Consider the following 15,031-nt stretch of genomic DNA (forward strand, 5'->3'; position numbering starts at 1 on the left):
GAGAGATTTGCATTTCTAAATATGTCTATGTAGACAGAAGAACTAAGACCTGGTGTTCAAGATATCAGTAGGATGACTGCTCTATTAACATTAATCTATTGTACATTTCAAAACAGCTAAAGAGAATTCGAATGTTCCTAGTGTAAAGAAAACATAAATATTTAAGGTGATGGATATCCCAATTATCTTCATTTAATTATATGAATATATCATACTATCACATGTACCCCAATACATACATTATGTATCAATGAATTTTAATTATATGAATATATCATACTATCACATGTACCCCCAAATAAATACATCTATTATGTATCAATGAATTTTAATTATATGAATATATCATATTATCACATGTACCCCCCAAATAAATACATCTATTATGTATCAATGAAAAAAAATGTATCTGAGTGGGTCAATTTTTCCATTTGACTCTACTATATATAACACTTATTGAACACAAGTCCATCCTATGAGGTTCAATTGATGTTTTTCCAGATAGCAAAGAGTAACTAATATTTACTGCCTGTATTTCATTTCATCCTCAAAATAATGCTATTAGATAAGGACTATTATTATCCTCATGTTACAGACAAGGAAATGAAAGAACTAGCACACAGAAATAGGGACCCTAAAAGGACTAGGGGAGCAAGAGGACCACGTATGGGAAAACTTTCCAGGTGAAAAGTGGGAAAAAGAAGAACCTCATTCCAGAAGGTTCCATTTCATGTCAAACTTCTCAAACTGACGTAAGCCAGATAGAGAGAACCTCCCAATTTCCACATCTATCTCTCCTGTTTACTCCAATGACTAAAAAAGGCTTGACCTCCCACTCCCTATGGCTGCCAATAACTGCTCTTGAGGAATGGGGTTAAAGCCTGCTAGAAGAAGTAGTGGGAGCAAAGATAGAAGGTCAGAATTGTCTCCATAATCACCTTTAGACATGTTAATAGGAAAAGCATCTCTCTAAGGGTAAAAATGTGAAAATAGGTTTTTTCAAAAGCCCCAATTCCCTGACCATTTTCTTATTTTTATCTCTCTCATTATTCATATGTTCAAACACTGTAAACTGAATTGTGTGATGGGCACTTGGAGGCACCAAAAATAAGTGAGTCAGGATTTCTATTATTGAAGGGAAAAAGACATTTAAATAGATACAGCACAAGATATTAAGTGCTGTAAGATGCTACAACAAAGCTTATTTAGGCAGGGACTATATTTTATTCATCTTTGTAGCCACATTCATATAATACCCAGCACATAGTTATTTCCTGAAAAAATGTTTTCATGTCCAGGATTTCTTCTGACTGGCTTTAATATTCATATATGTGGTGGAGGACCCTCTATATCAAATCTGAGTATAATTACAGTAAGCTACACTTGAGTTTCCTTGGACTTCATATTCAAATGTATATTAGTATCAACTGCCAATCCTAGATGTACTAAAATCAATTAGCCTTATTTTATGCTTTCCCAGCACTAGAAAAAAACATAGTAGATGGCAAACCTGTCACATAAGAAACAACTGCATTCATTAATTGAGATTGAATGTAGGTGCAGGTTGAATATCTCTTACCCAAAATGCTTGGGACCAGAAGTGTTTTAGAATTTTTTTTTTTTTTGATCTTTGAATATTTGCATATTCATAAGATATCTTGGGGATGGGACCCAAGTCTAAACATGAAATTCATTTATGTTTCATATACACTTTTTACACATAGCCTGAAGCTAATTTTATTTTTCTCTTGGGAACAGAGTAAACTGTTGTGCACCTGCATTTTGACTGTGACCCATCACATGAGGTCAGGTGTGGAATTTTCCACTTGTGGCATCATATCAACACTCAAAAAGTTTTGGATTTTGGAGCATTTTGAATTTCAGATTTTCAAGTTAAGGATGTTCAACCTGCGCTGTTTGGCTATATTAATTCATGTAGAACTCGTCACAATCTAGAAGCAAGCCTGCCCTCTAGTGCTAAAACTGTCAAATTGAATTGGAATAGCAATTTCCAACAATGAGAAAAAGAAACTAGCACTCCAGATGTTATTCTTAATATAAAAAACTGTATTACTTCAAAACAAAAAACTTTATTCCAAGAATAAAGTGACACTCCCTCAATTTAATTTGCCATTTGTTTACATATTTGATAACTATTATCAATCTTGCTTTTTAAATCTTAGTGCTTCTACAACACTATAGAAAGTAATGGTTTGTATATGTGTGGTAGAAAATGTTAACATTTTATTTCTGTTTGAAAAATCACAAAAGTTGGCCTTGAATTTCATCGATCATATGTCTTCAATTAAGTTCTATCCTCTGGCTACACTTACTCTCTAAGTGGTTTCATCCATGTCCTGACTTAAAATAAGATTACACACTGATGACTTCCAAATATATTTATCTCCAGCCCAGACCTCTACTTTTCCAGGTTCAAATATCCAACTGCCCACTCTACATTTTCCTTTGGACATCCGACAGACAAGTCTACCATAACATATCCAAAAGTAAACTCTCAATCTACCCCCTTAAGCCTGCTCCTCTGAGTCTTCCCCATCTTACTAATGCCCACTTCATTCTTCAAGCCAAAAACCTTGATCATTCTTTTTTTCATACCCCACATCCATTCTATCAGCATATCCTTTTGGTGCTACCACCAAAATACATTCAGAATCTGACCACTTATTATTTCCATTACTCTTAATCTCAAATTGTACCATTTGTCACCTGGATTTACCATATTATCTTCCTACTACTACCTGCTTCCATCCTTGCTTTGATCCGAATCCTAATTGCTTGCTAGCTCACTCAGTAAAGTCCAACTCTTGAGAAAGGGCTATAATGCCCTACATAATTACCTAAAATCAGGCAGGATTATTACTCTCAATCTCTCTCAGTTCATTTTCTCATTCTCCCTAAAATGCTATTCTTGTTCACTACAGTCACACTGGTCTCTTTAGTTTCTTTACACTCTGTACCAGCTCAGGGCCTCAGCATGTAATATTCCTTCTGCCTGGAATGCTCTCCTCCCAGATATCCACACTGCAAAACCATTCACCTCCTCAGGCCTCTGCTCAATGTCACATATCAGTGTACATGCTACTTAATAGTAATCCTATCCTCACACACTCTCTGGGCCCCTTCCTCAACTTACTTTCCCCATATAACCTTGTCACCAAATGATAAACTATTTTACTAACCAATTAAAATAAAAATCCCATAAAGGTCAGAAATTACTGTCTTGTTTCGTGCCCTGCAATATATTCAGGCCTAGAATACTTCTTGGCATATAGTAGATGCTTGAGATTTGTTAAATTAATGATTTAGTCTAAGGAGAATATTAATAATTTTGATTATAAAAATGGCAGGATAACAGGAAATCCTGGTGATTTCTTTTTATAAAAGACTGTAAATTTGTCAGAAAAAAATAAACTATCATAACTAACCACTTCTTGTTCAAGTAACAAGACGCATTCATTTAACACCTACTAAGTGCTGTGGATAGGGCCCTATTTGAACTTCGTAACAATACTGGTAGGTATCATTATCGCCATTTTACAGAAGAAACTGAAAATGACATAGGTTAAGTGGCTTGTTTAAAAGTGACATTAACAGGAATGTCACAAAAAGAAAATCAAACTCAGGTTTCTCAGATAATACTTCTATAAACTCTCTCTCAATATGCATAGTTTCAGGGAATAATGTAAATTTCAAATAGGTAAGATTTCTACCTTTGTAGAAGGAAGTAACTGTGTATGAACTTGCTCTAAGCCATTTTATTTGCATGACAGAACAGTAAAGTATCTATATAAACTAACTTCACTTAGGTCAATACTCACAAGTTAATTGTGCTAAGTTTGATAAGTTAGTTTAAGTCTCAAATGACAAGTTGCTCAAATAAAGTTAGTTTTCTTCTTTCATGGTTCAAAGGCAATTGTTAGCAACAGCAAATTTTTTTTTGACCTTCAAAATATGTGAGGAGCTTTTATCTGTGATCTACTTTCTATGTGAAAAAGTTAATTATTTGCCAGGAGTGGTGGCTCACACCTGTAATCCCAGCACTTTGGGAGTCTGAGGTGGGTGGGATCACTTGAGGACAGGAGTTTGAGATCAGCCTGGCCAACATGGTGAAATCCTGTCTTTACTAAAACAAAAAAAAAATACAAAACTTAGCTGGGCATGGTGGCAGGCATCTGTAATCCCAGCTACTTGGGAGGTTGAGGCACGAGAATCTCTTGAACCCAGGAGGTCGAGGCTGCAGTGAGCTGAGACTGCACCACTGCACTCCATCCTGGGTGACAGAGTAAGACCCTGTCTCCAAAAAAAAAAAAAGGAAAAGTTAATTATGGCTAATATTCAATTCTACACAAAACACACACAGCTCACAGAGTTTTGGGAAAATCTGGCTCTCTCTATATATTCACTTCAAGTATTTATTAGCTTTTTAAAATCCACAATTTTAACCTCATACTTAAAACCAAACCCACGAAGTATGTGGAAAAAATTCATTAGTATCTTAAAGCTCAGAAAGCCAAAAACACCCCAGAAGGATAAAACTTCTACAAAATGATATAATTTGGGGGAAAGCTAAGACATTTTTAATAAAACGTTTGCTATTAACTCCCATTTATGGACCATAGATCCATAAAATAAATACAACAAAGCTCCAATAAAATTGGCATTATAAGACAAGATTCAATACTTAGGTTAAAGTCTAACCTTACTATAGTGTTACTGGATGTATTTTAAGGAATATTTAACACATGGTAAATCAGAAACCATGTAAAAATGAGCCATATTATAAGAGGTTCTAATACATGACACAGCATACACAGCAAAATGTTTCATCGATCCTAAAAAGAAAATGGTCACACCAATAACAACTGGTCAGGAAAAGGAGCAAAGGAAACACTGTCTGTACTAATAGAATGTAAAAGGTGGACACAGCAAATGTATGATCGATCAGTTTTAAGACTGCTGTTTTTAAAAAGGTAAATAAATTGTGCTTTAAAAGATCTAAAGATTTGTTCCAGTGAAGTAAAAGTTCACTAGAAAAATCTCTGCAATTAAATTAATGACAACTTATCCAAGGTTTGGGGCAGAAATTCATCTTTCCAGTCTGTAAGTTTATCATAAAAATTAGACTGCTTTTTGGGCTTCCACCATACTAATCATAGGTCTATTAACAAAAAAGAACAAATCTTAAACAATAGGTTTACCTGGTTCTTACCAAATATTCCTGAAGTAATAAAACTATATCATTAAAAAAAGATATAATCCAGAATATTTAATAATTCAGACTAGCCTTTCCTATTGAGGAAGTTAATGAAATTGTTATTCCTCTTTCTCCTGAAAAGAAAATGATCCTTTCTTTGAAATGTTTCCTTGTGATGATTTCTAATGTCACTCAAAAAAAAGTTGTATTTCCTCAAGAGGGAAGGATTCCTCCTTAGAGGTAACAATTCTTCTTTAGGAGTAAGACTTCTGGGTTTTTTTTGGGGGGTTTTTAATTTTATTTTTTATTTTTGGCCTTTTGCTTTAACAAAGAAAGGCATTTAGTTTTCCCTTTTTTTTTTTTTTATTAAAATGCCCTCAATTTATTTGATGCCTTAGACATTTAAAACATTAAGCTGTAAGAGCCTTGAAGGCCAGAACAAAGTTTTATCAGAGATGAATTATTATCACAATAGTTTTAAGTACACTTCTTTAAGAGGGCAGAAGTACAACACCTGGCATTCTTACCAATTACACCTCAAACTGAACATATATTTCAATAAATCCTTTCACAATTTCACATTAGCAAGTAGGCAGACAGGACATGTTTTGTTGAAGAAATACTTCAAAGTGAAATGTTTCATTTTATACGTATGTATCATGTATTCTGAATCTGCGCTATTCCACATATCTTGTATGCCTTGAAAACTCTGGAGTTATCTCTGAATTTACTCCCACCCCGACCCCGAGTGATGGCATTCAATATTAAGATTAATTTTTGGTTTGCTAGATGAAAAGGCATTTGTATTTAAGAGAAATACTCCTCAATCTAATATTCCCAAAGAAGGCTCTCAAATTGCAGTTCAAGAAACACCAATCTAGAGTGCTTCTGAGTAAAAACCAACAAAATCTATACATTATACATAAAAATGCTACTACTGTCAAAAATGTATTATATCAACAATTTTATCAGCAGCATTTAAGAAATAAGAAATCATTAGACAATAGAAGACAAACATGGTAATGCAGTCAGGCCAGCACACAATACACCGTTTACATCACACACTGTCACCTGAATCCCTGGCAATTTCCTAGAGGTATTAACATCATACCTTATTAAGAATTATTGGCCCCGAGGAGTGGGGGGGCGGGGGGGGGGTTGCAATCTGTCCAAATCAACACCTGGCTCTACTTTCTTCCAGTAGTATTACATTTGTGTAATATTCTTATAGAAACAACTCAACTCCATGTTATAAAGCACCATACAGTATTTCATCCTGTACAAAGGAAGCAGTTCTGAAAATTTTACAACAGCGTTCATGGGAAGGCACTTAAAGCTAACTAGTCAAAAAAGGAACCACAACAGTTAGACTTTTTTATACTGCAGGGTCCTTAATATTGTATTGTTTATATCACTTAACATTTTTTATCATAAATTTCCCAGTAAATTAAATGCTATTCAAAATTAACAAAGGAAAGACAAGAAGGGACACAGCCCACACCAACTGATGAATTAGGCAGAGTAAATTTGCCTTCAAAGTAGGCAAATGTTATAACTTTAAGAAGGTAAGAGAAATAGATGGAGCAATAGAGTAAAGCAAGCATGGCCACAGTGGTACTGGACTCCAAAGTATGGCTAGGGTAGGATAGGACGGTCGACTTTAAGGGAAAAAATAAAGTAAATTTCATTTTCAGACTCAAAAAGTCTTAAAGGTATCTTTGGATAAGTACGCAAAGTAAATACTGTTGACCCTTGAACAGCATGAGTTTGAACTGTGGTGGGTCTGCTTATATGCAGATTTTTTTAAACCAAACATGGATTGAAAATACAGTATTCCCGGGATGCGACACCCACATACACGGGGAGGGCTGACTTTTTATACAGGCAGGTTCCACAGGGATGACTGTAGGACTTGAGTGTATGCACAGATTTGGGTATACACAAGGGTCCTGGTATCAATCCCCTGGGTATACCAAGGATGCCTGCGCTTTCATATATATACTTTTTAAAAAACATGTCAGCTATAAGCTTTAAGTGTTCCCTATTTTACTCAAATACTGAAGATGAAAAAGATATTACCATTAGTTCAGGTTAAAAATGGACAATTTATAAGATTTTGCTTATATGTTTTGGAATTTAACAAAAGTGGATATGTTCTTCAGTTCAGATGTGCCTTGAAGAGTCAACTAAATTATAAATTTAAAGGTCTACAAATGTAAATGCTTTCCTTATAATAAATTTGATATTAAAACATCACTGGTATGCTCAGTTCATAACTCAGTGATTCTAATACTTAAGAGGAGCATTCTGTATTATCCTTTTCTATAAGACATTTAGGAAAACTGTCTCCCACTATTATGGGTGTTTTAGAAAACTGTACAAAGTAATCTTATTAAGAAGGCAAGTAAAACATTGGCAATCATTTTTTTCCCAGCTCATTAACTAAAAAGCAAACAATAAAACACTTTAAAATGTCATTCCCTTAGGTAATCAATATGGAGAAATCATTCTTTAAACAAATTCACCACTGAAAAATCAACCTTTACCTTAAATCCTAATAGAAACACTCCCTTATTTTGGAAAAATAACCTCTTTACTTCTCTCTACTCAAACAATGACACTAGAAACGTTTCTGAAGTTGTGACTGGGCTATGAATATGAACAAAGTTTTCATATCACTGGGATACTGGATGGTTTGAAAAGGAATGTACAAACAGGCCTGCTGCTAGTACAAAAGTGCCTTTTATATGAATTAGGAAGGCCTTCCCTTTCCTCAAGACACTTGATTACCAACAGGCAGAAAATTGTGATAATTAGCAATACTGCAATACTACCAATGTAAATGGCTCTACTGAGTTGTGCACAATTACACCCAGAGTTCTCTCATGATTGCTTATTCTATTGTCTTCTTTTCCTATGTGTATCTTAACTAAATCCATATCACAGCTAACGTTCTCTTAAGGCAAAACAAAACAAAACAAAACAAAAGTGCTTTAAACAAAATTCCCTATATAATGACAGTTAAAAATATAAATATGCTATTATCAACAATAATAATGATGATACAACTTAATAATACAACTTTTTTAGAAAACAAAACAACTGGACATAATCTTTCCAATTCTAAACTCTCTGAGATAAGACATCTGCATAAGACCTTGGCAGCTTTTATAGAAACCCAGAGCTAAAAGTAGGAGCATTTTTCCAATACCTAGAAATGTTTATTAGCTGCATCAGCAAATCATTATCCCAGAAGTCAAGGCCAACAGTTTTCCAAATTGTGCAGAGATGACTATAATGAGCCATACCATCAGCAGACTATGTTGCCAAATATTAAGACTGTTTAAAATCTTGAAAATTCTGTAAATTCATGGTGAACTGGAACCTCAAAAATCAAAAAATTCAAATTTACAAAAATAAATACCACTCTGACACTCAAGGGACATCTTCACTTTAAGGCCTTTGTCACAAATCTGAATCTTTATTGTTCTGAAATAAATGTTATAAACATAACTCAAAACAAAAACTGCAATATTCAGTCTAAGAAGAGGTGTGGCTCAATGCCCATCACATGTAACAAGAAAAACCTCCTTTAAAAAAAGGAAAAAAAAGTACTATGAGAAGTCTTTCATATGAATGAAAATGCACCCGTTGGATTTTTTCCCCCTCATCACATTAGCTTGTATACACGTGGGAATCGAAAGGTTTGCATTTTCTTCACATAGTTCTTGCTATGATGTCTGACGGACTTTTTGCCACTCAACAAATTCATCAAGAAGAACAGGCCCTAGAAAAAAAGAAACCATTTTTGTCAGAATTCAGTGAACTCATCTCTCCAATTATAAAACAAACTCCCCACGAGCTCTGCAATGACAGAGGAATGACCCTTCCTTTCTTTGGGTGTTCTGCTTCTAGCCACCTTATTCCATTTAATGGTGCTTTCTTATTAGCCTTTTCTTTTTTGCCCTTAAAGACAGAAGGACAATGGTATCTATAGCAACTTCCTTCTCAAGGTGTTTCATGAACCCTCCAGTAACCGAGTCAATACAAATCTCTCCCTTTTTCTAAGTGTCCATAGCATTCTGGCATTTAATTATGAAACAATCTGAAAAGTGTTGAAGGTAATATTTCTATGCTGCCTCCCCAAGAAGTGTATAAGCTTGTTGAGAGGGATCAGCCATAATAGAGACTTACTTTATTCCAATAACAGGATGTAGTACAAAGCTGAACACAAAGCAAGTGCCTAATGAATATCTAACTAATGAGCTAAGTACTATGCTAAAACATATATTTTTATAATGTAGGGGAGGTCCAAACTCATTTGCTGACAGAGCCAGGTAGGCAGTTTAAATGAGCTCAGTGTTTGTTTAAACGTAGGAAAAAAATCACTGCCACAAAGAAATATGCTTGCTTTATTCTTCTTAAAACACATAATCCTCTGGTGGTCTTTTTCCATTGCTTTTGACAACATGTTTCTCTACTGTAAGAAAAGCAGCAGAGCACGTATGATAATAAATGGCAACTGAAAAACAGCCTAGGTGTTGGCATACCATGAACTGTCAAACTGAAAAGCAAGTCCAACACAGTTAACACTTGGCTCCAGCCTCTGACTCCTATAAAGGAGTACTATATAGGTACAGTTTTGTCAGACTTTTTAAATTTTTCAAACAAATCTAAAAGTTGTATTTTTATACAAAATCTCCTAGTTTTAAATGCTGATACAAAATACATAAATATACACATCTACAGGCCATATACAGCCGTTGGGCTGCCAGGTTACTGCTGCTAGGTATTATTTCTTTAAAATAATACTAAATTTTATACCATCTTGTAAAGAGAGGACAAAATATATGTAGGAAGAAATAAAGTTATCCCTTCTTCTGTTATTTTTTCAGTGTCACAGAAAAAAGTGTATAATTTCAGTTTAAGTTTATAGGAATGTATCTTTCCTTGTAACCGTTCTGAACACTGAAAACACATGCAACCAACCAAAATGGTGGTTGGAACTGAAAATAATTTATAGTTCTATAGAATTAACTTGGTTTATCTAATTAATTTATCATTATTTCAAAATCCTGTTTTATGGCATTCTAGCCTTTCCATGGAGGAGTATGGACAGATATTTTAACTTGAGGGATTGAAAAATTATAACTATTTCACTATCAGTTTGCTCACAATCAATTTATAGTTTTCAGAGAGCAGTTATACTGACATTATTTGCCATATTGTTAATGGGTAGCATAATATTACAATAATGTTAAAGCTTTTTCTATTGTGGCTGATTGTTTTGCTGTTATATTTTTAAAATCATGACTGTACTTTTCTTCCATAGGCAAATGCCAGGAAAGACAGAAACAAAGCTGAATTTTAGCTTCTGGATGCAAAAATTATAATTTAAATTTAGCTAGAATGTTTGGTTGCCGAGGAACTGAAAACATTTCATTTACCAGCATAGGTTTTATATAATACTGCTGAATCTAAGCTCTCTCTCTACTTCTCCCACAATCCCCCACACGATTAAATAAGTTACTATTACAAAGTTTAAAACCTCTATGCAAATACTACACAAATGCATACTCTCATTTAATATTTTTGGAAATTTTGTTTTCAAAGGAACATGTTATGTTATACTTACAAGCACCATCTTCATCATAGTTACTAAGATCAGCATGGACCGTTCTGCTGAATTCTAATACATTGTACCATTGATCTTTGTTCATAACACGATACTTTGATTGCTGCAAAAAATGATTTAAATATTTGTATTTAAATATTTAAACAAACATCATTTACTTAATTTAGTAAACTAAGTTTTAACTGTTTTTGTGATTTGGTTTTTTCTAAAACATTTATTACTCTTTTAATTATTTGTGTTTCTAAGAGATTCCTCATGGGCATTTACATATTAACATAATCTATTTTTTACTTTTTTTTTCATTTTTGAGGAATAAGAAGAGCACTGAGTACTAACAGTAAGGATAAAACTAACTTTTACATATGTATATACTTGTGTTACCACCAATGAGATCAAGATATATAACATTTCCTACATCCAGTATGTTCCCTTGTGCTGCTTCCTAGTAAATCATTTCTTTACTCAAGATTTACTGTTTAGCCACATTTTGAGTTTGGCATCTTTGGAAACAAGTGAAAGAGTATAGGCTTCGATTTAAATCCCACCCTTGCCACTTAATTGATTGATTTAAATCCCACCCTTGCCACTTAATTGAGTGATTTTGGGAAAGTTACTTAAGAATAGAAACCACTTCCTCATTTGTTAAATGGGGATAGAATTTAGTTCAAAATGGTATTATAAAGATTTTTAAAAATATATGCCAAACAACCTGTACATAACAAGTGTCTGAAAATATTTAGTTCTTCTCAGCTCCCCACAGAGCTGAATATTTTTACATTCAGTTAAATTTATTTTTGCCCAAAACTACTATAGGAAGAAAACAGATACCATCCATCAAAAATAATTCATAGGAATTACAGATTGAATCATGCATAAAACTCATTCATGTAATACCTTTTCATATCATTGTCTCTTTTTTTTTTTTCTGAGACAGAGTCTTGTTCTGTCACCCAAGCTGGAGTGCAGTGGTGCAATCTCAGCTTACTGCAACCTCCACCTCCCTGGTTCAAGCAATTCTCGTGCCTCAGCCTCCCGAGTAGCTGGGACTACAGGTGCAAACCACCACACCCAGCTAATTTTTTTTTTTGTATTTTTAGTAGAGACGGGGTTTCACCATGTTGGCCAGGCTGGTCTCGAACTCCTGGCCTCAAGTGATCTGCCCGCCTTGGCCTCCCGAAGTGCTGGGATTACAGGCGTGTGCCACCATGCCCAGCCGATATCACTGTCTTGTATCACAACTTTTACTACTCTGGGAAAAGGGAAGCTGCTATAAGCAATGTGCTTTATGAGAAATTATTTCCAAAGGAAAAAGCATCTGTATTCAAGATATGGTGAGAACTATACCAATAACCCTAAAATTACAAAGGCACAAAAACAGATTAAAAAAAAAAAAACTAGACAAAGCAATGGAAAAAAAGAATAGCATCTTCTTAGAATCACTGCCTATAGTAGTGGCTATGATAAGCCTTCTAAAAGAACACTTCATCATTTCAGCTTACATTTTTTTAGTAACCAGCATATTTAAGTATACTATTATAGCCATTCTCATATTTGTGGACATAAAATATTAATAGCTTTATTCTGTTTCTTTAGATTGAGCCTAAGTAGAAAAGGAAAGGAAAGTTTTATTACTAAATTGGTTCTCTTATGTACATTTCAGCTTAAGACCCTGTGTAACAAAAGATGAAAATCAGATTTAGAAGCTTAAAGATTTGTGTGCTAGCATTAATTCTCTCTTACGAAAAGCCCGAGAAACTAAATCTGCATGACAAATGTCTGTGATACAATATATTTCTTGGAGGTTTCTTTTATTTGGGGGGATGGGGGGGTAGGATTGAAAGTATCTTAAGTACAAAATCTATTAATAAACATGAACTTCTATCTAAAAATAACTGATATGTACATATTTTAGAATTTTTTCTCTACTTAAGTTTTTTTAAAGCATACTATTAAAAATCTACTTGTTCTTCAAAAGTATAACTTTCAGATTAAGTTTTAAAATAATATTTTCAAAATTCGAAAAAACATACATACCTCCAGGTACTGGTAAAATACTGAAAACAGTGGCCATGTCCTCCCAAGCAGAAGAGCTAACATAGATTTAGCAGTATCAATATCAAGGCTTCTCTGATCTTTATCCTAAAATATAAATGAAAAAGTTTTCCTAAGTGTGGTCTCAAGATGAAAAGCTATTAAAACAACAAAACAAGAAAATTGCACCTACCCTTGCAAAATCAAAGGCATATCTGTAGATATTCTTAAATGACGAAATATCATTCAACTGTGAGCGCAAAAAGTCAAATTTGTTTTGTAACTTTTCTGTGCAGTCACACCTTAAATAAAAGAAATATCAAACAAATTACATAATCAAGAAAATCAAATAAAAGTATCATTGGGGTTAGAAGGAATGCATTAAGAAAAAAGTGAGTGCATTTATGAAGTTAATTTAGTTTTAAAATTCTGAGTCACAAATTTAGAGTAATAAATTTCTTGCCTTGCATCTACCAATGCAATAAAAAAAGAAAAAAAGGGGAAAAAAGAAAACCTGGGAATCAAAGAAAGTTCACTCCAATTACTTTGCTTAAAAACAAACAAACAACTCATTCAAAAATTCCAAATCAAAGTTAAAAAGAGATGTATTAAAACATGTTTTATCACATATACAGCTAAAAATGGCAGAGCAAATGAAACTAATCATGCCTTTGTCACATATTTCTTTAGAAAGTTCGTAGGTAACAGTTTGGTGAAAGACATTAGTCATGAGTGGTTCTAAAGTTTAGGATATAACAGTGGAAATTAATACATTATATTAAGTGGTCCAGTCATAAATCCAGATCCCTATATTTTTGTGAACAAAAAGTCAAAGTCAATCAGTAGAAGCACCTAACTTCAAATAAGTTACATATGCAAAAGCATGCAAACAACAAGTTATACGTGTTATTTTTAAAGACAAGACATTAAATATAAGCAGCTAAATATATGGAAGGCTCAAAAATCTTAACTGACTTTGTCTCAGTGGGTTGATAAATTCCACTGTTTAGCAAGAAGCAAGGCAGTCAAGGCCTTTCACAATTTGGCACAAATCTCTAGTTTCATCTCCTGCCACTTCCTGATAACCTTACCATGCTCTAATTGTATCACTTACCATTCCCAAATGCCAATGCCATGCTTCAGCACCCATTATTTCCACTTGAAATCTCAAACATGCTGATAAAAATATTATTCATCAAGACCTAACTCACATTTTGCCACCTCTGAAAGACCATCTGACTCCCTTTAATCAACTTAATTGTGCCATCTACTGTGGTCCACAGTATTCCACTCAAAACTGAATTTTAGTTATTCAACATGCTCTCCAGACACCTGGCATTCTCAGATTTAACTAAGACTATACTAAATCAATAACGCAAAGGCCTATAATGTGTAGTAACATAATTTCATTAATGTGTAAATATTTTGGACAATTTTCTAATATTAATTAAACCTTGCATTTCTAGAATAAGTCAAATTTGGTCATGTTACCTGTTTTATACATTGCTGGATTTTGGGGTTGTTTTGCTAGGTTCCTAAGTGAGACTAGCTTGTAAGTTTCATTCTTACTCTCCTTGCTAGTTTTTTTAACAAGATTGTAGTACATAAGACTCAGAAAATGAAAAGAGAATTGCTACTTTTTCCCCCATTTTTTGAAAAAGCTTATGTAACCCTGGAATTAGCATCTGTCCAAACTCAGGTGAGTATTGAGGGAAGGAAAACTTTTAACCAATAAACCAACATTTTTAATGGCCATAGGGCCATTAAGATTTTCTATTTTTTTGAATGTTTTGGTCCCATACTTTTCTGATAACTGATTATCTTACATATAAGTTTATTTAAATATGATTAAAATTTATAAACATTTTCTAATTTGCATTAGCATTATTTATCATCGCTTTTTGTTGTTTTTCTTGACCAATCTTGCCAGAATTTAATTCATTTAATATAGTATTTAAGGCCATAGATTTCCCTCTTAATACAACTTTAGCTGCAACCACAAGTTTTGATAAGCATTGTTTGTAGAACTATCATTCGATACAACAATCCCATTATTGGATATATACCCAGAGGAATATAAATCATCCTACCATAACGATATGCAGGTGAATTTTCATTGCAGCACTATTCACAATAGCAAAGACACGGAA

At 33.7% G+C, this 15,031-nt stretch overlaps 1 protein-coding gene across 4 annotated transcripts in view; it reads right to left on the reverse strand.

The window, feature by feature from the left end:
• Positions 1-6,163: 6,163 nt before the first annotated feature.
• DCUN1D5 (defective in cullin neddylation 1 domain containing 5) overlaps positions 6,164-15,031 on the reverse strand; it is a 32,584-nt gene continuing 23,716 nt past the window's right edge. For 3 of the 4 annotated variants that reach the window (XM_024254700.3, XM_009246977.4, XM_063728027.1), the window contains 4 exons: positions 13,075-13,183; positions 12,885-12,989; positions 10,851-10,953; positions 8,674-9,002 (listed from right to left, as the gene is read on the reverse strand). In XM_024254700.3, the coding sequence (XP_024110468.1) occupies positions 8,947-9,002; positions 10,851-10,953; positions 12,885-12,989; positions 13,075-13,183 (373 nt within the window). In that variant the 3' untranslated portion in view covers positions 8,674-8,946. 4 annotated transcript variants of the gene reach the window in all.

The sequence above is a fragment of the Pongo abelii genome, chromosome 9 (assembly GCF_028885655.2).
Source record: "Pongo abelii isolate AG06213 chromosome 9, NHGRI_mPonAbe1-v2.0_pri, whole genome shotgun sequence".
Lineage (NCBI taxonomy): Eukaryota > Metazoa > Chordata > Mammalia > Primates > Hominidae > Pongo > Pongo abelii.